The sequence below is a fragment of the Oncorhynchus nerka genome, linkage group LG1 (assembly GCF_034236695.1).
Source record: "Oncorhynchus nerka isolate Pitt River linkage group LG1, Oner_Uvic_2.0, whole genome shotgun sequence".
Lineage (NCBI taxonomy): Eukaryota > Metazoa > Chordata > Actinopteri > Salmoniformes > Salmonidae > Oncorhynchus > Oncorhynchus nerka.
Window position 1 is genome coordinate 40,580,730 of NC_088396.1, and position 21,464 is coordinate 40,602,193.

The 21,464-nt window shown below is 42.8% G+C and overlaps 3 protein-coding genes across 3 annotated transcripts; 2 read left to right on the top strand and 1 right to left on the bottom strand.

Moving 5' to 3' along the window:
* The first annotated feature begins 129 nt into the window (after window positions 1–129).
* Window positions 130–8,380, top strand: LOC115130318 (coenzyme Q-binding protein COQ10 homolog B, mitochondrial-like). The gene is made up of 5 exons (XM_029661337.2): window positions 130–295; window positions 5,049–5,204; window positions 5,855–6,047; window positions 6,359–6,460; window positions 6,658–8,380. Exons 1-5 carry the CDS (start codon window positions 195–197, stop codon window positions 6,823–6,825), a joined length of 720 nt encoding a protein of 239 aa, XP_029517197.1. The 5' UTR covers window positions 130–194; the 3' UTR covers window positions 6,826–8,380.
* A 598-nt stretch (window positions 8,381–8,978) lies between these two features.
* LOC115130305 (60 kDa heat shock protein, mitochondrial-like) lies at window positions 8,979–16,098 on the bottom strand. Its single transcript, XM_029661311.2, has 10 exons — window positions 15,985–16,098; window positions 14,171–14,346; window positions 13,582–13,917; window positions 13,219–13,408; window positions 12,864–13,032; window positions 12,293–12,392; window positions 11,560–11,805; window positions 10,905–11,079; window positions 10,581–10,759; window positions 8,979–10,270 (listed from the first exon to the last, which is right to left on the bottom strand). The coding sequence occupies exons 2-10, from the start codon at window positions 14,342–14,344 to the stop codon at window positions 10,109–10,111; spliced, it is 1,731 nt and encodes a 576-aa protein (XP_029517171.1). The 5' UTR covers window positions 14,345–14,346; window positions 15,985–16,098; the 3' UTR covers window positions 8,979–10,108.
* Window position 16,099: 1 nt separating this feature from the next.
* On the top strand, window positions 16,100–19,675 carry LOC135559519 (10 kDa heat shock protein, mitochondrial-like). Its single transcript, XM_029661377.2, has 5 exons — window positions 16,100–16,132; window positions 16,535–16,711; window positions 18,686–18,841; window positions 19,249–19,338; window positions 19,499–19,675. The coding sequence occupies exons 1-5, from the start codon at window positions 16,115–16,117 to the stop codon at window positions 19,547–19,549; spliced, it is 492 nt and encodes a 163-aa protein (XP_029517237.2). The 5' UTR covers window positions 16,100–16,114; the 3' UTR covers window positions 19,550–19,675.
* Window positions 19,676–21,464: the final 1,789 nt, after the last annotated feature.

The window sequence follows — 21,464 nt, forward strand, 5'->3', positions numbered from 1 at the left end:
ACGCACTCACAGCACAATGGAAAAAAAACACAGGTCAACAGTTTTAGGGTGACGGAGGTATACAGTGACCAATGAAAACTCTTAACAGATAACTATTCTCCAATCATTGCGCTAGTTAGAGAAGGCGCGTCCACGAAGGAATGGGCTGCGGGAGAAGTAGCTAGTGGCTGAGAGAAGCGATCATCGCAGTGAAGATGGCGAGAGGAATGCGGGGACTAAGGAGAGCCGTACTAGAATGTATAAAAAAGTTACCCGTCACAGCCAGCCGAGAAACACCTAAAAGGATTGGCGTAAGGTAACTGCCGTTCATGTTTTATGTACAAATGTAAATCCTGAATATGGTCAAGTTACTGCTAGCATTATCCCACCTACAGTTCGCATTTTTTTCTCTCGATGAAGCTAAAGTTCGCTAGCAGGTTGTTAGTTTAGTTTGCCTCAGCTGCTTTGTGTCCAGCCGGTCAATCTGCTTTTCTGTCTCAAATTAACTTTAGCAGACTACTTTAGCTAGCTTACTTAAGTTATCTAACATATTCGTATAACTAGCCAAACATGTCATTTTAGCTAACTGTTCTGACAACTAATTAGGGCTGCTGCCTGATTGCTAAATGTTAGCTATGGTAGGGGTACTCATGGGTACTCGGGACACAGTGGGTGGGTTGTGAGTTATGAGAATACATCTATAATCACACACTTTTTAATCGTTGGAGGACGATTTCTCATTTGGTTCTCGAACTGAACACCGCCAGGCTGCCTAGTGGTTAGAGCATTGGTCTAGTAACTGACGGGTTGCTAGATCAAATCCCTGAGCTGACAAGGTAAAAGTCTGTCGTTCTGCCTCTGAATAAGGCAGTTAACTCACTGTTCCTAGGCTGTCATTGTAAATAAGAGTTTGTTCTTAACTGACTTGCCTAGTTAAATAATAAAATCCAAGGTGTTTCCTTTGAAGCATTGGTATGTAACGTTAGTTGAGGTTTGTACTAAGTGTTATTTTTATCTATGACATGTTTACAATTAGAATGCTAGTTGGCTAGACTGTCTACTACCTCCGATATCAGTCAGTGCAGTGCCTCTGGCTGAAATGGTTAACATGTCAAAGGCATTCATCCACTTAGCTAAGTGGCTGAAGTTATTAGAGAAGTCTGGAAAACTTCCATGTATCCAGCTACCTGTGGTACGCAATCTGTCTTTGGACATTATCTGGGGCTTAACGCATGATAACACGGACAGTGTCCTTTTGCAAAATGGTACACGGCATCATATGGATATGTGTCCAACAAATGTTCAACATTTACTTTCTGTTATCATTTCTGTCAAACCGTCTACCATATAGTTTGACGCATGCGTTTGCTAAATCCAACGTATGCACCACACAGAACGCTCTGTAACAGCAACGCAATGCAAAAAGTCAAATGCAGGGTTCCATCAGAAATTAATGGAGTTCTGGTTACCCCAAAATGCAATGACCCTGTCGGTGTGATCTAGGCATTAGGCACTGCCTAGAGTGATGAAACCAAACTCCTAGTTGCTAAATAGTTTAAAATTGCACTGAATCTTAGGAGTTCCCATTCAGAAACGCACTACTCCTGTGCTGTAGGTGGATTCAGTAGGTGCTCCTAATCTGACTATCAGTGTCTTGAAAACATAAACGGATTGAAGTTCATTGGAACTCACAATTTTGTATTCCTCACACCATGCAGTGCTACACAAAATAACATCACGACGCAAAGTGACAATACCCAAGCTGGTGGTGATAACTACTGTAGTCCAATCAGTCATTCTCCCCAATGCTGACCTCCAGGTACGTTGTGTCCCCGTGTGGCAATCACCAGCCAGGTGCAGCGGTGGCTAAGCTGCTGGCAGATGGCCATCATCTGTTTCTGTCAGGGACACAACTGCCACCACAAGCATGTTCTCCACTAATGCGCCTCTCTCTCTGTCACTCTCTCTGTCACTCACTCATACAGCTATTTCAACGCAGCTATTGCGTTGAAAGGAACTAACAGGCTTTCACCATAATCCTACCGGCTCCTACTATTCAGTTATTTGGGATTTACAGCATTTCATTTGAGTCAGTTGTCTGCTTCTTGTGTGTATTGGTGTGCATATAGTCTTTCATTGGAATTAAACCACTGTTTGAATAGTCCTAGGTGTGTGTTGAGAGGTTGTCCTCTGAGTCAGAGATTCAAAGGTATTTTCTGACTCACTCTTTGCAAGTGTTTTATTTTTTAAAATTTTTACGCTGAAATAGTTGTCACTGGGGCAGCAGCAGGTGTGCTCACTGTGCAGAATTCAGTATGTTCACTTTACTGCTTACTGAACCGAAAATGTGACACCTGGAGGACCCTGTGTCTTCCTCAGCTTCAAGCCTCTGTAGCTGACAAGCCTTTTCATTAGGCTAGTCACATAGAGAAGATCAACACTAGTTAAGCAGGTGTAAATGGAGCATAATTCCCTTTGTTATGCACTGTTCTCTCTGTCTATACTGACCTTGAACGTAAGCATGAGAATATCATACTATACACCTGCTATTTGTTGGGGGTGGAGATCAAAGAGATGAAGGTGTGTCTAGAGATACGCCAAATTCTGACCATGACTTAATTCCACCATCTTTTACGTGTGATGAAACGATGAATGAGGTCGAGCGACCTATCGGTTCCAAGTGGAACAACCTCTACTTCATTCTTTCAGATAGAAATAACCCCGTTCTCCATGTACTGTCATTTACAACTTGGGGTTTGTAAATGACAATTGTTTTAGATCTGTTTTACCTTTTTGTTGCTGAAAACAAATGTGGTACCAGTCATATGGCAGCAAACTGAAGCATATCAACTAGAAGTCGACCGATTAATCGGAATGGCCGATTTTTAATTAGGGCCGATTTCAAGTTTTCATAACAATCGGAAATCTGTATTTTTGGGTGCCGATTTCCGATTTTAATTTGTATTTTTTTTAATACCTTTTACTTAACTAGGCAAGTCTGTTAAGAACACATTCATATTTTCAATGACTGCCTAGGAACTGTGGGTTAACTGCCTTGTTCAGGGGCAAAACGACAAATTTTCACCATGTCAGCTCAGGGGTTCCAATCTTGCAACTGCACAGTTAACTAGTCCAACGCTCAAACCATTGCACTCCACAAGTAGCCTGCCTGTTATGCGAATGCAGTAGAAGCCAAGATAAACTGCTAGCTAGCATTAAATGTATCTTGTAAAAAACAATCAATCATAATCACTAGTTATAACTACTAATCCAGTTTAGCAGGCAATATTAACCAGGTGAAATTGTGTCATTTCTCTTGCGTTCATTGCACGCAGAGTCAGGGTATATGCAACAGTTTGGGCTGCCTGGCTCATTGCAAACTAATTTGCCAGAATTTTACGTAATTATGACATGCATTGAAGGTTGTGCAATGTAACAAGAATATTTAGACTTAGGGATGCCACCCGTTAGATAAAATACGGAACGGTTCCGTATTTCACTGAAATAATAAACGTATTGTTTTCGAAATTATAGTTTCTGGTCTCGATCATATTAATGACCAAAGGCTCGTATTTCTGTGTGTTATTATTTTATAATTAAATCAGATTTGATAGAGCAGTCTGACTGAGCAGCAGCAGGCCCGAATCATTCATTCAAACAGCACTTTCGTGCGTTTTGCCAGCAGCTCTTCGCAAGCACAGCGCTGTTTATGCCTATCAGCCCAATGGCTGGTGTAACCAATGTGAAATGGCTAGCTAGTTAGCTGGGTGTGCGCTAATACTGTTTCAAACGTCACTTGCTTTTAGATTTTAAGTAGTTATTCACCTTGCATCGGCTTTTGTGGAGCGAGGGTAGCTGTTGTCGTTGTGTTCCTGGTTCGAGCCCAGGTAGGGGTGAGGAGGGGGACGGAAGCTATACTATAGTGCCTATAAGAACATCCAATAGTCAAAGGTATATGAAATACAAATGGTATAGAGAAATGGTCCTATAAATACTATATTAACTACAACCTAAAACCTCTTACCTTGGAATATTGAAGTCTCATGTTAAAAGGAACCACCAACTTTCATATGTTCTCATGTTCTGAGCAAGGAATTTAAACGTGAACTTTTTTTTTTTACATGGCACATATTGCACTTTTACTTTCTTCTCCAACACTTTGTTTTTGCATTATTTAAACCAAATTGAACATGTTTCATTATTTATTTGAGGCTAAATTGATTTTATTGATGTATTATATTAAGTTAAAATAAGTGTTCATTCAGTATTGTTGTAAGTGTCGTTATTACAACAACAAAAAATATCGGCTTTTTTGGCCCTCCAATAATCGGTATCGGCGTTGAAAAATCATAATCGGTCGATCTCTAATATCAACATCACTTTTCCCACAGTGAAGTTTATGAAATGCTGGCCTTATAACTTGATGTAATTTGGAGACCCAAGCTATAGGTTTCTTTAGCCATGCACAAATTATAGTATAGCGCCAAACCTACTGAGTTGATTTATGATTTTTAGAGTTTAAAAAAAATTAAATGCCCAGACTTTTCATTGTATTTTTTTTAGTTCTGCAAGTATAGCCAAAGTATGTTGTGGTTGACTTGGCATATTTCTGGTTACTGGTAGCTTGTGGAAAAGGGATTCAAAGCAGTTGATCTTAGAAACCAACACTACCTGTTTTCACCAGAAAATGTCCTGTGTATTGGCCCCTTCACATGGTGGTTTTGTAAATGACTGCAGTGTGAGAACATGAGCTCAGAGACCTGAGGCTCTGATGAACCATTGGCCACTTCCATGGATCTTGACATAGTTAGCTTTGATCTAACTTTATTAAAAGGGCACCCAGCAGCAGCCGAGTGTAACGTTTCTAATCCTGTACGTACACCGACGGTTTGGTTGTTCAGCTATCGGGAAGAGGTGTCCAGAGAATTCGGTCATGCAGCCAGTTCATACATAGGAATTAGATACTCAGAAATGATTGTGAATTTGATGCTGATATGTGTGTGGAAAACTGGCAAATGATTGACCCTTATGTTGTTTTCTGACTCACCTCTCTCCTTGTTTCGGAACAGATATCTCTCCTCATGTGGGATCCTGATGATGAGGGTGCCACCCCTCCTGGGGGCCATGCCCAGGTCCACAGTCATCGTGGCCCCCACCCGCTCCTTCTTCAACCTGGCTGACACCTTCAACAAGAGGAAGGAGTACTCTGAGAGACGCGTTATGGGGTTAGTCACTGTGCCTCCCTGAAATCAGACCTGCCTTTGTCTGGGTTCAAATACTCTTTCAAATCTTTCAAATAATTTGAACGTCTGCTTTAGGCTGCCTGGAGTGCCAGTTGGTCATGGTTTGCCAGGTGGTCATGGTTTAGGAGTTCTCTATTAGTTCTATTGCAACAGTTCAGTGGAGCACAGACAAAGTTGCCCATTTGAAATTATTTCAAATAATATTTAAACCCAAGTCTGCCTCATAGAAATTAATATAGGTTCTCTGGTTTCTCTATGTGTTGTCTGTCCTGCTCCCACCAATGACTCTCATATATCCAGTGAAGGTCATAATCACTCAATGTTACACTATTAAAAGCAACCCATTCTGTGTCCTGGGCTATATTAAAAGCAACTCATTCTGTGTCCTGGGCTATTTGCCAGGCTGTTATGTAATGATTGGCTGGGAAATTGCAATAGTCTGACTGCGTTAGTCCCCGGGCAAGTTGAGACATGGGGGCAGAGAATGTCAATCATCCCTGTTAAGTAACAGTCTTCTTCCGTTGATGACCTTCACCTACATTACAAATATAATTTAAGGTCAGAGTTTGGAGGACTATCCTCCCTCTGTAAGATGTTGACCCAGGCCTCCTCTCTCTCTCTCTCTCTCTCAGGTACTCTATGTTGGAGATGTATGAAGTGGTAGCTGGGGTGGAGAACTACCTTCACTTCGTTCCCTGGTGTAAGAAGTCTGACGTGGTGTTCCGGCGCTCGGGGTTCTGTAAGGCCAAGCTGACAGTTGGCTTCCCCCCGGTAGTGGAAAACTACACCTCGCTGGTCACCACAGTGCGCCCCCACCTGGTCAAGGTAAGGCACTGCAGTAGCGGCTGGTAACTCCCACCACTACTGTATATGCAGTGAGGGTACTTGGCTAGATCTAAGATAAGCAGCTGTGAAGTAGATGGACACCGGGTGTGTTCCTGTTTGTCTTAATTGCTGTTGCGTTGAATAGCTGATCAGATGTCACTGTCTGGAGAAGTGTTTAGCATCTCAGGAACTACATAAATATTATATAGCAATCTAATGAATATCGTAGTGGGCCTTTTTAATAAAGATGACCTGGAATGCAGCCACTGTGGTTATATCAGCAGTCTGACCATGGCTGTGTTGACCCCCAGGCAGCCTGTTCAGACGGTAAGCTCTTCAACCACCTGGAGACGGTGTGGCGCTTCAGCCCAGGCCTCCCTGGCTACCCTCGCACCTGCACGGTTGACTTCTCTGTAAGTACCTCAACACACTGCACTGTGGGTATCTGGGTTAGTGTATTTTACGTGTGTCCATGTATGCGTCTGCATAAGAGTTAGCTATGCATCTCTACTATCTTTGGCACTGTTTTCTTCTCTCGCACACATGCATGTATACAGGATCATATGTCTAGATCACTTTCTCAACCACTCTCCATCTCTCCGCTCTCCAGATCTCCTTTGAATTCCGATCCCTGCTGCATTCCCAGCTGGCCACGGTTTTCTTTGACGAGGTGGTGAAGCAGAACGTGTCGGCGTTTGAGAGGCGGGCCGGGAAACTGTACGGAGCACAGACCATGATCCCCAGAGAGCTCATGTTTCATGAGGTGCACCACACGTAGCGTGCCCCAACGGTTCATCCTCTCTCTGCGCACACACACACACACACACACACACACACACACACACACACACACAGTCAGCCATGGCAGGGAGGGGGGGAGAGAGGTTAAATGCCTGAACACTGCAGTGCCTTATCAGAAAACAACCAATGATTTTATACCCATTAACTGCTTGTGGCTAGATTCTGTCCCCCTCCCTGCCCCCCCAAAATACCATCCCCCCTGTACCACCATAGACCCCTACTGGTGCCACCTCGCCCCAAAGAAACCATCAGCACCTCTGGCCAGTAGGCACATCTGAGCTTAGTGCTTTCCCCATGCGGTGAGCACAGGGCTCATAATAGCCCTCTTGTGGAGATATAAAAACTCTTCTACTAAGGCCTAAATAAAGTCTGTTTATAGTGAAAGGCTGTGTGTAAGATACTATGGTAGCGAGATCAGGGGAAAGGGACTGGTGTTATGTCCTGATCAGGCCAACAGTTTGTGAAGGCCCATCCAAGATATGACGTGCATTACGTTTTATTGTAACTAACATAAACTGGGTGGTTCGAGCCCTGTATGCTGCTTTGGCAGTGGTATTCCACGGGTATGACAAATGTTTTTTACTGCTCTAGTTACCTTGGTAACCAGTTTATAATTGCGATTAGGCACCTCTGGGGTCTGTGGAATATGGCCACTATTTCACAGCTAAGGGCTGTATCCAGGCACTCCGCTTTGCGTGGTCCAATAGAACAGCTCTTAACCGTGGTATATTGGCCATATACCACACCTCCTCTGGCTTTATTGCTTAAGTAGCCTAATGCTATGTTGTCATGTGGATAAGATGGAGGCTGGGGTATCAAAGGATCGGTTTGTACATTTTTGAATGAAGTGTGAGCACTTGAAGATGGACGTTTCCTAAAGGAATGTCGCAACACTGCCGAGCCTACCTACACATACCTGTTCAAGAGGTGCTGCGTTAAAACAATGTTACCGGGGACATTTCTGCTGCATCCCATATAACACATTGTTCTCTAATGACCATGGGAGGCATGTTGTTCAGTTATGGCACTTGTGCAATATGTGTTTAGTTTTCTAAATGCAGCTACTTTTTCCCTAGAGATATCCACTGTTTAAAAGGGCCCAGACTGGCTAGGCAGGGTACAGTGTCATCCAAACTGTGTCAAATGGCACCCTATTTCCTATACAATATACCCGTAGGGCTCTGGTCAAAAGTAGTTTACTATAAAGGGAATAAGTTAACATGTTGGTTGCTTGTCTCTGCCAGTCAGAATACTGTCACATCTTACCATAGAACCTTTTAAAGATGTCACTTATGTACACCCAGTGACCTTTGACCTGATCCTAGTGGAATCATATTTATATTTTATAACCTTAAGCATTCTACTCCTATAGATATTTATTAAGTTAACATGTACATATTGTGTAAGACCACAGATTAGAGTGCTGACTTAACTATAATTGTGTTTTGGGGATTGTTTTATAGTGCAAATGGGGGTGTTTCAATGAGCGAAGATGTAAACTATTTTTATAATAAAAAAGGTTTGTGTGTGTAGTTCTAGTTGCAGTTAATGTAGACTCCAGAACATTTAATGGGAAGTCTTTCGGTGTTATGTGCCTTCCTCGGGTTTAGTTGTCAACATCCGATTGGTTGACCATAGACGAGGGAATCATGTGAGAGGTAAGAATAGAACTGACAGTAAGTTATGACTCCTGCTGGACAAATACAGAATCACATGCTGTAACAAAATACCATACCAACAGGTTACATTGCCAGAGACATGAGCTAAGATACAAATACTACATATTTAACCAGGAGAGCTCATAAAATGTACACTTGGGCTCTCCAACCTTGTTCCTAGAGAGCTAACCTGTAGATATTCACTCCAAACACAATTCTAAATGACCCGATTCAGGTTACCAACTAGCTAATTCTTGAAATCAGGTGTGCTAGATTAGGGTTGGAGTGAACCTACAGGACAGTAATAGTCCAAGAACAGGATGGGTGAGCCCTAACAAATGATCACCAAATTGACAGGAATTTAATTCTAAGTGATAACTATTGCGTTTTCCAGAATTCCAGTTCAGTATGTCTGGCATTATACTATGAAATGATCAGATATGTGAAGTGTTTGCTCATGGAAGCACAATGGTCTTGTTCAGAACATTTGGTTTTATTAAATAAAAACAAATTAATGTCTACATTGTACAAAACATGTCAAATGATCACGATTGGTTATCTGCAAAGAAATAATGTACTGGGGGGGGGGAGAAACACAGCTCAACACTTCTTGAATGCACGGTTCTTTATAGTACTGATTGAACACAGTAAATGTAGGCTAAACATCTATGAGCAGTAAGTACAAATCCGGTCATGAGGACATCAATGGGTTTCACATTAACTTGTGGCTTGGACCTTCACTGGCCCAAACTGCTGTAACTAGTCCGACCAACCTACAGTCCACCTCTGCTGGAAAGACATTCAGCTATCTTAATGCACAATAACCATCATATAGAATTATGATATGAATCTTTTGGTTCCAAAGTTCTAGAATATTTGAGTATTGAAATCAAAGGAATGCTCATGCGCCGCAATTATTTTATTTTCATTAACTCAACTGAAAAGGTTACGGTTCCTCCCAACATTACTTGGGTGAAACAGGACAAAGCTAAAACTAACAAACGGTTACGACAAAAATTGACAGTGGCATGTCTGGCCAAGTTTCCTTTCTCTAGCAAACCCCCTTCTATCTATAGCTATCCTGTGTTTTACCAGTTATTCAAATCAGCCTCGTCTTTAACGTCAGGAAGTTACAGGCTTCATTACTTCCATTTGATAGAAATTACAATTTATCAATACCAGCATTGCATTATTCGCACTGGTTAGCATCTTTCATAAACAGTGAATATTCTGCATGTTGCTGATGGATGATGAGACGGCCATGTTTGTGAGGTAAATGGAGGGGGTCTCACAGCCTCAGTTAATTAGGGGGGTCATCGGGGCAGACTGGGGTCTCAGAGCCTCAGTTAAAGAGGTAGAGGGATGGAGAGAGGCTGAGCAGGCTGGTCGGGTAGAGGGACGGAGAGAGGCTGAGCGAGGACAGGCAAGTCTGTTCTTCCAGAGGGTGGAGGGAGACAATCAGCAGAAGTAGTGTGGTTCATCCATTTGCAGCTCCAACAAAACTCACGGCCATTCAGTTTTAGCAAGTCTGGGGGATGGAGGGACAATTTGCCCCCTAGCCCCACGCTGCCATTAAGTTTTTACAGCGCTTTGAGGTGGGCCTTAGAACATGCCACCGCCCATACCTCCCATACCGCCCATACCTCCCATTCCTCCTGGCATGCCACCCTCCTTCTCCTCCTTGGGCAGCTCTGTGACCACACACTCAGCAGTGGAGAGAAGGGATGCGACACCTGCAGCATCCATTAGTGCAGTCCTCACCACCTGTAGGGGGAGACATACTAAGTCCTTGTTGTAATACAGACATACACCAAGAGAGGGAGCCAGAGCACTTCAGCAGAGAACCTGTAATATCACTAGCAGCCATTTGCTGTCTATGCAACTTCAGTCTAGTGAAAGCATACACCGTAAACCTTATTGCAGCAACTAATCAATATTGTATGAATTAACATTCATATAACTTTGCCAACATTAGTTCTGTACATTTTCCATCACTATAAAATGAACATGTCTTTATTATATTTTTGGTATGCTGGGTGAATGACAGTGTAGTGCCGAGCTAAAGCATCCATACCTTGGTGGGGTCAATGATGCCCTTCTCTACCATGTTGACGTACTCTCCTTCCATGGCATCGTAGCCCATCTCCACCGCGGCCTGAAGGATCTTCTCTACCACTAGAGAGCCCTCCACACCAGCGTTCTTAGCAATTGTCATGGCCGGCACACGCAGGGCTCGTCTGATGATGTCAATTCCTATAGACAGGAAGCGATATACCAAGTTAAGCTACATTACTTCTGTCTAAAAGTTTGAAATGAAAATGGAACATATCTCGCCACTCCCATGTGACCAGAGGAAAGCCTATTGGCAAGTTGGGTAAAGATTAAGAACTCTACTTACCAATCTTCTGGTCAGAGTTGATGGGCACGAGGGCATCCAGGGCAGGGATTGAGCGCAGCAGGGCACAGCCACCCCCGGGCACGATGCCCTCCTCTACAGCGGCCCTGGTGGCATTCAGGGCGTCGGTCACACGGTCCTTCTTCTCATTCACCTCCACATCACTGGTTCCTCCCACCTGAAACAGAACAGTCAGTGGGTGACTATCTCTTTCATGCATGGTGGATACAGGAGCAACTCAAATGTAAATCCTGTCTCACATTAGGAATCTCCTAATGTCAACTCATCCTACCTTGTTTTTTTTGCTCCGTATACAAACGAACAACAACTTACAGAAGCACACACATCTGCCCAGACCGCATGCATTATTGTTCGCCACAAGGCTCCAAATGGTTTTTCCTCCATCACCCATGCTATTTCAATAAATAACTTTCCCATTGTGTTGATGGCGGATTGACTGATTTCGAAGTTTAGTATACGTCGCCAGCCCATTGGGGTATATTCTAGGCTTATTTCAATGGCCAGGACTAAAATGTGACAATATTCAGGGACATTAAAAGGACTAAACAAATGTAATTAAATTATACTGTCATCTATCCCTCTTAATCTCTCTCTCTTCAATCCCCTCCATACAGCCCCCGACCTCTTCTCCTCTGACCTTGAGCACAGCCACTCCGTCAGACAGCTTGGCCAGCCTTTCGTTGAGCTTCTCCTTCTCGTAATCGCTGGTGGTGTTCTCCAGCTGCTCAGCGATCTGAGCCTGCCTCTTCTCGATGGATGCCGTGTCTCCCTTCCCCTTCAGCAGCATGGTGTCGTCCTTGGTCACTGACACCTCGCCCACCTGGCCAAAGTCATGTGCCTGGATGTCCTCCAGAGCAATGCCCACCGCCTCATCACCAAACACCTAAGGAAGAGAGGAGGGATGTCAGTAAAGGAAGGGCAGGATTTGAACAGGTAATCATTGGCCCTGATAAAATATTTTTAAAATGGTGTCCATCTTTTAAGAGGGGGACAGAGGGTGCACTTCACCATTATTAGAATAGGGCCATTGGGTGCCGAGCTAAACCCTTAACCATGGGATAAGCAAGACTATGCAACACTCATTGATTGATGAATCATGCCAGTGCAGACGTGTCTGAGACCAAGTGTCCCTGCCTGCTGTGGGATGCAGCCAGACAGGGATAGGAGAAGACACGTTTCTGTGTGCAGGGGGAATGACAACCGCACTGAACAAGCTCTACTGTAACTTATCCTGTTTTTCCTATTCCTTTTCTCAAGTAGTGATTGACTGATATAAGTTGGGGTGGTTACAGTGTAAAGTGTTCTTACAGTAGAAATGGATTGATGTTCGTATAGGCCCTACGGTGATGATTAGTGTAAAGTGTGCTTACAGTGCCCCCGGTAGCCACGGCCATGTCGTGCAGCTGGGCCTTCCTGTTGTCTCCAAAGCCTGGGGCCTTGACTGCCACCACTTGTAGTCCCACCTTCAGCCTAAAGACAGAGTAGAGGTTAAATGAACACACCCAAACTGACATCATCCAGCATCTACAAGTGAAGAGGGCAGGAATAGCAAAATTGTCTACAGCTTTATTTTGAGGTTGACTCTTCAGTTATCAATACCCAGAGCTGAATGATGTTGGTGATATATCTCAGTGTTCTATATTAGTAGTGCAGCCATGTGAGCTGGTTGTGTCCCATTGGCCCAGGTGCTCAGTCAGTGTTGATGTGAAGGGGAAAGGTCCTTAAAACAGGCCCTTTACCCTCAAGGGTTTACTGGTTAAATTAAGGACACTGACTGACCTGCTGAGGACAAAGGGCCTGTATTCTCAAAGCGTCTGAGCAGGATTGCTCATCGAGGATCAGATCCCCCTGTGCATATAATTATGATCCAAAAGCCCAAACTGATCCCAGATCAGAACTGCTACTCTGGGACACAGGGTGCTAAAGGGACAGGGAACTGACCTGTTGAGAACCAGGGTGCTGAGGGCCTCTCCGTCCACATCCTCAGCCACGATGACCAGAGGTTTGCGGTGCTGGTTGGCCAATTCCAGGGCAGGGACGATGCTCTGGACAGTGGAGATCTTCTTCTCACTCAGCAACACATAGGCATCCTGAAACTCACACTTCTGGCCTGAGGGACAGAGATGAGAGATGTTATGTAAAAGCTCCAAAATGGCCAAATGTGGAGAATCAACATCATAAAAATACATTAAATCTGTAGAGCATCAAGATACCAGTGTGCTGGAGTTTCTTTTAATCTTAAAGCCACAAAATAGCTGGGCATGGTGGTGGGGTCATGGCAGACAGGGGACCTTACCTTTGGCTGTGTTGATGAAGTAAGGTGAGATGTATCCGCGGTCGAACTTCAGCCCCTCAATGATCTCAAGCTCATCATGCAGAGTTTTGCCATCCTTGACAGTGATGACTCCCTTGCGGCCCACTTTTTTCATGGCGTTGGAGATGATGGTGCCGATCTCCACGTCTCCATTAGCAGAGATGGTGGCCACCTAGCAGACAGAACAGAGCATTGAAAACTTTACATTCAACATCAAGAAGGATGTCTTAATATAAAGTAGAATATAAATATTGCATCAGTCTATTAAATCATTATTTGTATCAATTGAATAGATATGAATATTGACTTATTTGATCAATCCATATTCTTAACACAATTGGTTACCTGGGCAATCTCCTCAGGTGTGGTGACTGGCTTAGACATCCTCTTCAGTTCAGCAATGACGGTCTCCACAGCCAGCATGACGCCACGGCGGATCTCCACAGGGTTAGCGCCTTTACTAATGGTGTCAAAGCCCTCCTTGGCGATGGCTCTGGCCAGCACGGTGGCGGTAGTGGTGCCATCTCCTGCTTCCTCGTTTGTGTTGTTGGCCACGTCCTGGACCAGCTTGGCACCGATGTTCTGGTACTTGCACTTCAGGTCGATGGCCTTGGCTACAGTGACGCCGTCCTTGGTCACCTTGGGGCTGCCCCAGCTCTGCTCGATGATTACTGTGCGACCCTGCAGGAATGTGGCAAAGGATACAGCTCAAAACACTTGTGTTCAGTTGTTCCTGCCCGAACAAGACACACCGTGGTGCACACGGTTCTTCGGGTGGAAATAAAACCCAAATAAAAAGTGATACAATAATGAATTGGTTATACATAACAGACATCCCACCCCTGGGTGAAATTTAAATCGTACAGAATTGTATATATTTATTTGGCACCGCAATATAGCAGAAGGTATAGTCATAGCAATTCCCTCCTCCTACCTTGGGACCCATGGTGACGGCGACAGCATCAGCCAGCAGATCCACTCCCTTCAGCATCATGGCCCGAGCATCGGCTCCAAACTTGACGTCCTTGGCGTAGGCTCGGGTGAGGTGTGGGGCCAGGGCCCTGCAGACTGGCCTCATCTGTCTCATCACCGTGGGTAGACGCAGCATCTCTGGAAGGGGGAGAAAGAGAAAAATTATAGGGGGCCACACTACCAATCATTCAGTCACAGAGCAGCCAATAAAAAATTTAATATGTCAGCTGTTAGCTATCTTATTTTAATATGCACTTAAATTGTTGGTAAAATCTCAAAGTAGCAAACAGGAGTCCATGTTTGCCCTGTAACAAATGAATCTTCTGGATTATACCAAAGACTCCTTCTACCCCCTCCTCCGGCCCATATGTCACATAATGACTGTCTGGAGGTGACAAAACAAGCTATACAGTACAACCTATTGGCCTTTCATGATACAGCAAGAGTTGTCAGGGAATAATTAACAAATTAATGACAGCATTCCATGATGAAATACCCCTGAAAATCTCAAGGACAAAAAGGACATAACCCAGAGCAAGACCACAAGCAAATGTGTGTTTGAAGTCTTGCAGAAAGACAAAGATATATCCATCTTACTTAGCAGAACATGGTCTAAAAGGGAAAACGTCAAAAGGAGGGAATCTGAATAAACTGTCACAGTAGGCTATCTTAAATTAGCTTACATGTTGGAAGAATTTATTGGTCTATATAACCCAAATCAAGGGCTTAAGTCAACATAATGCACATTTCTCAAGGTCCTGAGAACAAGTAGCATTTAGCAGTCCATGTCCGGCAAGCTATTGCAGTGTTGTGCATCCGTTTACAAATTAATCTGAGACGTTCATTCGGAATCGTAAATTATTTATTTCTGTAATGGGGCGTTTGCTGATATTTGCGACATCGTTTCTGAAATGTCTCGAACCGGTCTTTTCCTGATTCTCCCCACGTGTGCGCAGGTCATGCGTCACAAGGTCAAAATCGCACAGCGTATGGAGAGTGCGCAGTAAATGCCTTATCTCAATGAATGAACTACTTAATGAATAAAAAAAAATGTACTTGTCGTAAAAATGTCCAGCACAAGCATTATTTGTCAAATAATGCTACATACAACAACATTTATATCGCAGCCGATACCAGCCCGAGGTAGCCATTTATTAGATATCCCAAAATTGATTTTGAATCGGCATTTAAAACAAACAAAATATTGGCAAGACTGGGACTACGTTTATTTGTCACGCCGGAATGTAGATGTATATAACTAGGAGTGAGAAAAATGATACCTTTAGCAATCTTTTGGAATTAGGCCTAGTTGTGATGGTGACCAAATATGTTGTAGGGACATGCATGAGTCAATGTTGGCCCAATTGGTGACGTTATCTGACTATCTGTCATTACTGAATTAAGATCAGAGCACATGACAAAATCAAAATGAACGTGGAAAATAATTGCATAACTAATGCTAATTGTTAACTAGCTACCTTCAAAAGCTGTAATGTTAGTTAGCTAACTACCAATTTAACTTACCAAATAGATAGACTTACGGAAAATACTGGAGAAACAACGACAAGTAAGCGATGCCATAATTACCAGTGCCTGATATTCAGGGACATTAGGATGTAAATTACCATTCCAAACGAGCATGGCTACTTGACTGTCCTTGCTGGATGGAGGCTTGAAAATGACTAACGATGCTCGCAAAAGCATGACGTTTGAGACAGTTCATTATGCTTTAGATTGATGCGCTACAGAGATTTATAAAGACATAATATTACTTACTTATCGTTTGAAAGATTTTAGGCTGGCACGATTTGGTCGTCTGGAGGAAACTGAGTGATTAACGTTATAGAGTTGAGAAGAACGACCAGAGAGAGGTGTGGTGAATCGAACTTCAGAGACAGCACTGCACATGGCTTTTTGCATCCGGGTAATTTACTGGTCCGCCCCAAAACCTGCATAGGGGAAATATAAATTATATTTGCTGAAATTGAGTGACATTTTGTATCATATGTATTGTATTTCAAATTAATGGGCTATCTATATACATGCATAAGGTAAATTACTTTATTTGGTGAGTTTATAGTGTAAAAAATGAACTTCTCACTGTAATGCTCGTTCCTGGGCACCCAGATTCCAGAATGTACTATTGGAGAAAAAAAGAGGGGTCAAAGTTGGCACATTGTGCAACATTGCTGCGAATTGCAATCACATAAAAACTCATGAAGCATTAGTTATAATTTCATCATAACTGTCCTGACGAGTCCCCCCTGCACAAGTGTGATCATTTTATGTTTGCACGTGTTACGACGTGCTTCTTTGCGTTATGTAGAGGTTATGGAATATTCTGGAACGGAAACTGTCCGGGAACCATAAAGTAGACACGCATGCGCGTCCCACTTCTCGATATTTCCTCACGTGGAGTTTCCGCTTCAGCCTGTTAGATCCACACTCAAGAAGAAATCGGGGCTCAACATCACGAGGTTTCAACGACTATCACTTAAAGATGGTAAGGCATTCTTTCTCAAAACAATGTCACATAGCTAAGATATAATTTAGGATACTTAACGTTCTGACACAAACAGCTAGCTAGCTAGCTAGCTAGCATAACGAGTTTCATAACGTTAGCAAACTAGCTAGCTTGCTAATTATGCCTTGTTTTCTCTCAGACAAGGTCAGACAGATGTTGCCATTTTCAGTGTTCGCACAAATTAGTCGAGCTTGCTAGGACCACTGCAAGAATACAGGATGAGATGAGTTTGGCAGCTTCACACTGCGCAAAGTACTTCAGACAATGTCAAGCGAGCTGCCATGCATGATTGTGCCAAAGCAGATCATTAACAGTTAACAGACACCACTTGAAACATTCAATCTCCAGTCCTTGGTTATTGGTGAAAATATACATCTGATTTTGGTATTGCTAGCGTTGTACTAGAATGAATGAAGTGATGACACGTGACGTGAACCATATTTTGCCTAAACTAATCTGAGGCCGCATGCTGTGTGGATGATCCTTTGTGCACAAAACGTTAGCCATCAGTTTTTATTTTTTTATATATATTTTTTTTCAATCTCATTTTACATTTCATTTTTTCTGGTTCATTGTCGTGTCCTTGCACAACGACAATATGAAATACCGGCTCCTTATCAACCACTTCTGGTTTACGTTGCTTCAGACGTCGTGATCCCATGTGCAACTGCGTCAGAGCATTTTAATTTGGTCCGTGCTATCCAGGGTCCTTAGGGGGTTAGGTAGGGTTTAGGGTAGGGAAGTCCAGGATAGCACTGACTATTTTCATTTGATTATTAATTTCAGCACTTGCTGCTTGTTTAAACATTTCAGACTAGCCTATATACTACAATAACTTAACTTTAGTATGCAACACAATTCCATGTTGGAATATTGCCCTAAATATGATAGACTGGGGGATCTGAATCATGAGACAAATCAGTTACTGAAGAACAGACCTTGAATGTTTTCTCTGGGGGTCTGGGTCCTTGAGACCACTATCTAGACCCCACAAAGCTTTCATCACCATGTGGGGGTGTGTCTTGCTGACTTGTTCTGGAATTTACTCCAACAGTCCCGCCATGATTAGTCTAAAAGATTATCTGTGTGTCAGGGTTCTGTCCTTCACTGAGATCATGGTAAACATTGGCCCCCTCATCCTCCACCTCCTGTTTCCCCTGTTTCAGAGATGCCCTTCACTCAAGGTCAAAGATAAATTTGCTAGCAGACTGGCAGCTTGTGTTGCAAATCTTCTGTTTTGGTACCTTGCAATGTGCTGGCCACATAAAGAACCCACACTCTTCTTAGTAGTCTTAGTTTAAGCTTGAAGATCGTCCTACATCAGTATTCAAACAATTGCTTTCTTTATACCCGTCATTAGTGAATACAAAGGGTTTCTTTGTTGCCTTTTGCAGGCTCTACTTAGCAAATTGCGTGGACACTGCTAGTTATCAAGGTCCATCGCTATGGATATTCCTCCCCCATTCTAATGTAATGAACCCTCTGATTTCCTGTTGCTGTTACAGAGGTCTGTATAGGAGAGTACCACTAACCTGTAGTAAGTAGGTTTATGAATCCCTAGTTGGTAACTTGACCAAACCAAGAACTCTGGGAAAATGCCAAAGGTTTAAATGTACATATTCCACCAAAATGTCCTTATTTTCAGTGGCAGATGGCTACAACGCATCTCCTTTTGGCTATTTAAGGGGCCACTATGGGGGGCCCCTCCTGCTTTTGTTACTCAAGTCTTTACCAGTTCACACAATGGATCTCAGGCTCTACCTAGTGGCTATTTGAGGGTATGACCATTGAATGCTAAGCACTCACTGTAGAAGAGTTCAAAACTCTTCAACTCTGATGTCCTATTAAGCTAAAATCAGTTGCAATGTTTTTTTGTCTTTTTTTAAGTTAGATTGCAATGTTTTGTTTGTACATTGTCTCTGTCAAATTAAATACTTCCCCTTCATCTTATAGGCTTTCAGGAAATTCCTTCCCATGTTTGACCGGGTGCTGGTGGAGCGTCTGGCTGCAGAGACTATGTCGAAGGGGGGCATCATGTTGCCAGAGAAGGCCCAGGGCAAGGTGCTGCAGGCCACAGTGGTGGCAGTGGGACCAGGCTCCACCAACCAGGTAACTTACTGCTCCTGTTTCACTCTTTCCGGCTAAACAATAGCTTATGGCTGTGCTGTCGAACTAACTGGCTTGTCTGTCTGGTGTGCAGTTGATCAGATTTCAATGTAAGGAGATTAGAATTGTTTATCTTCATGGACCACATTGATACAATATAGTAATATTTTGATGTGAGAGCTTGCTGCTCTGGCTTGTGGCCATAGAAAGATAGAGGACGCATATTTATATCTGTGCCATTATAGCGTCTGAAAGCATGGGCAGTGCCATTGGGACTACTATTCATAGGAAACCCCACCCCGTTGACTACTTTAAAATGGTGCTGTCCATGCAAAAATGGCTTTTGGCCACTAGAGGCTTCTATCATTCGCTATGGTTGTCTAAATGTGTTGTCTACTGATCCCATTCAGAAAGGATATCTGACACCCATGAGTGTCAAAATTGGAGAGAAGGTCCTTCTGCCAGAGTACGGAGGAACTAAAGTTCACCTGGAAGACAAGGTATGTCTAAAAATGTTACCTATAAAATATCATACTTATCTAATACAATGATTAGTTGTGGGAGTAATCTACATGTTCATTAGAATATAAATAATTATGACCACAGTAAAAGCAATTGATTCTTCTAATTGTCTATTCAATTTCCACATTTGTCTTTCAGGAATACTTCCTGTTCCGTGATGCTGACATCCTTGGCAAATATGTAGAATAATCCTTTTTGCTGTACAACCTCCATTCATCCTAATATAGGTTGCCTCGTTTTTGTTTCTTATGTTATTCAATTGTAAATAATTCTGATCATGTTTTGTTACAATAATAAAGTTAACTATTGAATCTAGATGTGTTGCCTCTTTCATACTCCTGCCAAGCAGATATTCTGTATGTGCAAGTGGGGACTCTTTGTGCTGAGGAGTGAGTTTGACAGATATAACAAGTTGAATATGAATGAACTTTCCATCAAAATCAGATCTGCATAAGACTTTGTTGAAGTACCAGTTGATTAGCAACTGGTTTTGGTCAATGGAAAAGTCCTTCCACTCCTGCAATACACTTGTTCCATGAAATTAAAGATTCCTTTCAAATCAGAGGTGAGCAACTACTTCTCTATTACTGCAGATACATATTCTATATACAGCAGCTTCGGAAAGTATTCAGACCCCTGGACTATTTCCACATTGTTATGTTACAGCCTTAATCTAAAATCGATTATTGAGTAAACAAAATGGTGTAGGAAAACACAATCTACACACAATGAGTCAATTCAGGTTTTTAGAAATTTGAGCAAATTTATAAAACTATTACGTTCACAAGTATTCAGACCCTTTACTCAGTACTTTCTTGAAGCCACTTTGGCAGTGAGTTACTAGAGGTCAACCGATTAATCGGAATGGCTGATTATTTTATTTTTTACACCTTTAAACTAAAGTCAGTTAAGAACACATTCTTATTTTCAATGACGGCCTAGGAAAGGTGGGTTAAATGCCTTGTTCAGGGGCAGAACGAAAATGTTACCTTTTCAGCTCTGGGGTTTGTTTTTGCAACCTTCCGGTTACTAGTCCAACGCTCTAACCACCTGCCTTACATTGCACTCCAGGAGGAGCCTGCATGGCAGGCTGACTACCTGTTACGCAAGGGCAGCAAGAAGCCAAGGTAAGTTGCTAGCTAGCATTAAACTTATCTTATAAAAAACAATCTTAACATAATCACTAGTTAACTACACATGGTTGCTATTACTCGTTTATCTAGCGTGTCCTGCGTTGCATGTAGTCGATGCGGTGCCTGTTCATTTCTCATCGAATCACAGCCTACTTCGCCAAACTGGTGATGATTTAGCCCTGTTGTTGCACCAAACCTAACCATAAACATCAATGCCTTTCTTTAAAATCAGTACACAAGTCTATATTTTTAAGCCTGCATATTTAGTTAATATTGCTTGCTAAAATGAATTTCCTATAATTAGGGAAATTGTGTCACTTCTCTTGCGTTCTGTGCAAGCAGTCAGGGTATATGCAGCAGTTTGGGCCGCCTGGCTCGTTGCGAACTGTGAAGAAATTAATTTGCCAGAATTGTTCAGAATTATGACATAACATTGAAGGTTGTACAAAGTAACAGTAATATTTAGACTTAGGGATGCCACCCGTTAGATAAAATACGGAATGGTTCCGTATTTCACTGAAAAAATTGACGTTTTGTTTTCGAAATGATAGTTTCCAGATTTGACCATATTAATGACCTAAGGCTCGTATTTCTGTGTGTTATGTTATAATTAAGTCTATGATTTGATATTTGATAGAGCAGTCTGACTGAGCGATGGTAGGCAGCAGCAGGTTCGTAAGCATTCATTCAAACAGCACTTTTGTGCATTTTGCCAGCAGCTCTTCGCTGTGCTTCAAGCACATGACTTCAAGCCTATCAACTCCCGAGATTAGGCTGGTGTAACCGATGTGAAATGGCTAGCTAGGTAGTGGGGTGCGCGCTAATAGCGTTTCAATCGGTGACATCACTCGCTGAGACATGTAGTCATTGTTCCTCTTGCTCTGCAAGGGCCGCGGCTTTTGTGCAGCGATGGGTAACGATGCTTCGAGGGTGGCTGTTGTCGTTGTGTTCCTGGTTCGAGCCCAGGTAGC

Bases quoted from the DNA above. Each gene is read 5' to 3' on its own strand.
- LOC115130305 (XM_029661311.2), bottom strand. From the start codon at position 14,344: ATGCTGCGTCTACCCACGGTGATGAGACAGATGAGGCCAGTCTGCAGG. The intron at 13,918-14,170 runs GTAGGAGGAGGG...ACATTCCTGCAG, and splicing joins CCGTCACCATGGGTCCCAAG to GGTCGCACAGTAATCATCGA. The intron at 10,271-10,580 runs GTATGGATGCTT...CTCCCCCTACAG, and splicing joins GCATCATTGACCCCACCAAG to GTGGTGAGGACTGCACTAAT.
- LOC115130318 (XM_029661337.2), top strand. From the start codon at position 195: ATGGCGAGAGGAATGCGGGGACTAAGGAGAGCCGTACTAGAATGTATA. The intron at 6,048-6,358 runs GTAAGGCACTGC...GTTGACCCCCAG, and splicing joins TGCGCCCCCACCTGGTCAAG to GCAGCCTGTTCAGACGGTAA. The intron at 6,461-6,657 runs GTAAGTACCTCA...TCCGCTCTCCAG, and splicing joins CCTGCACGGTTGACTTCTCT to ATCTCCTTTGAATTCCGATC.
- LOC135559519 (XM_029661377.2), top strand. The intron at 18,842-19,248 runs GTAACTTACTGC...GATCCCATTCAG, and splicing joins GACCAGGCTCCACCAACCAG to AAAGGATATCTGACACCCAT. The intron at 19,339-19,498 runs GTATGTCTAAAA...TTTGTCTTTCAG, and splicing joins AAGTTCACCTGGAAGACAAG to GAATACTTCCTGTTCCGTGA.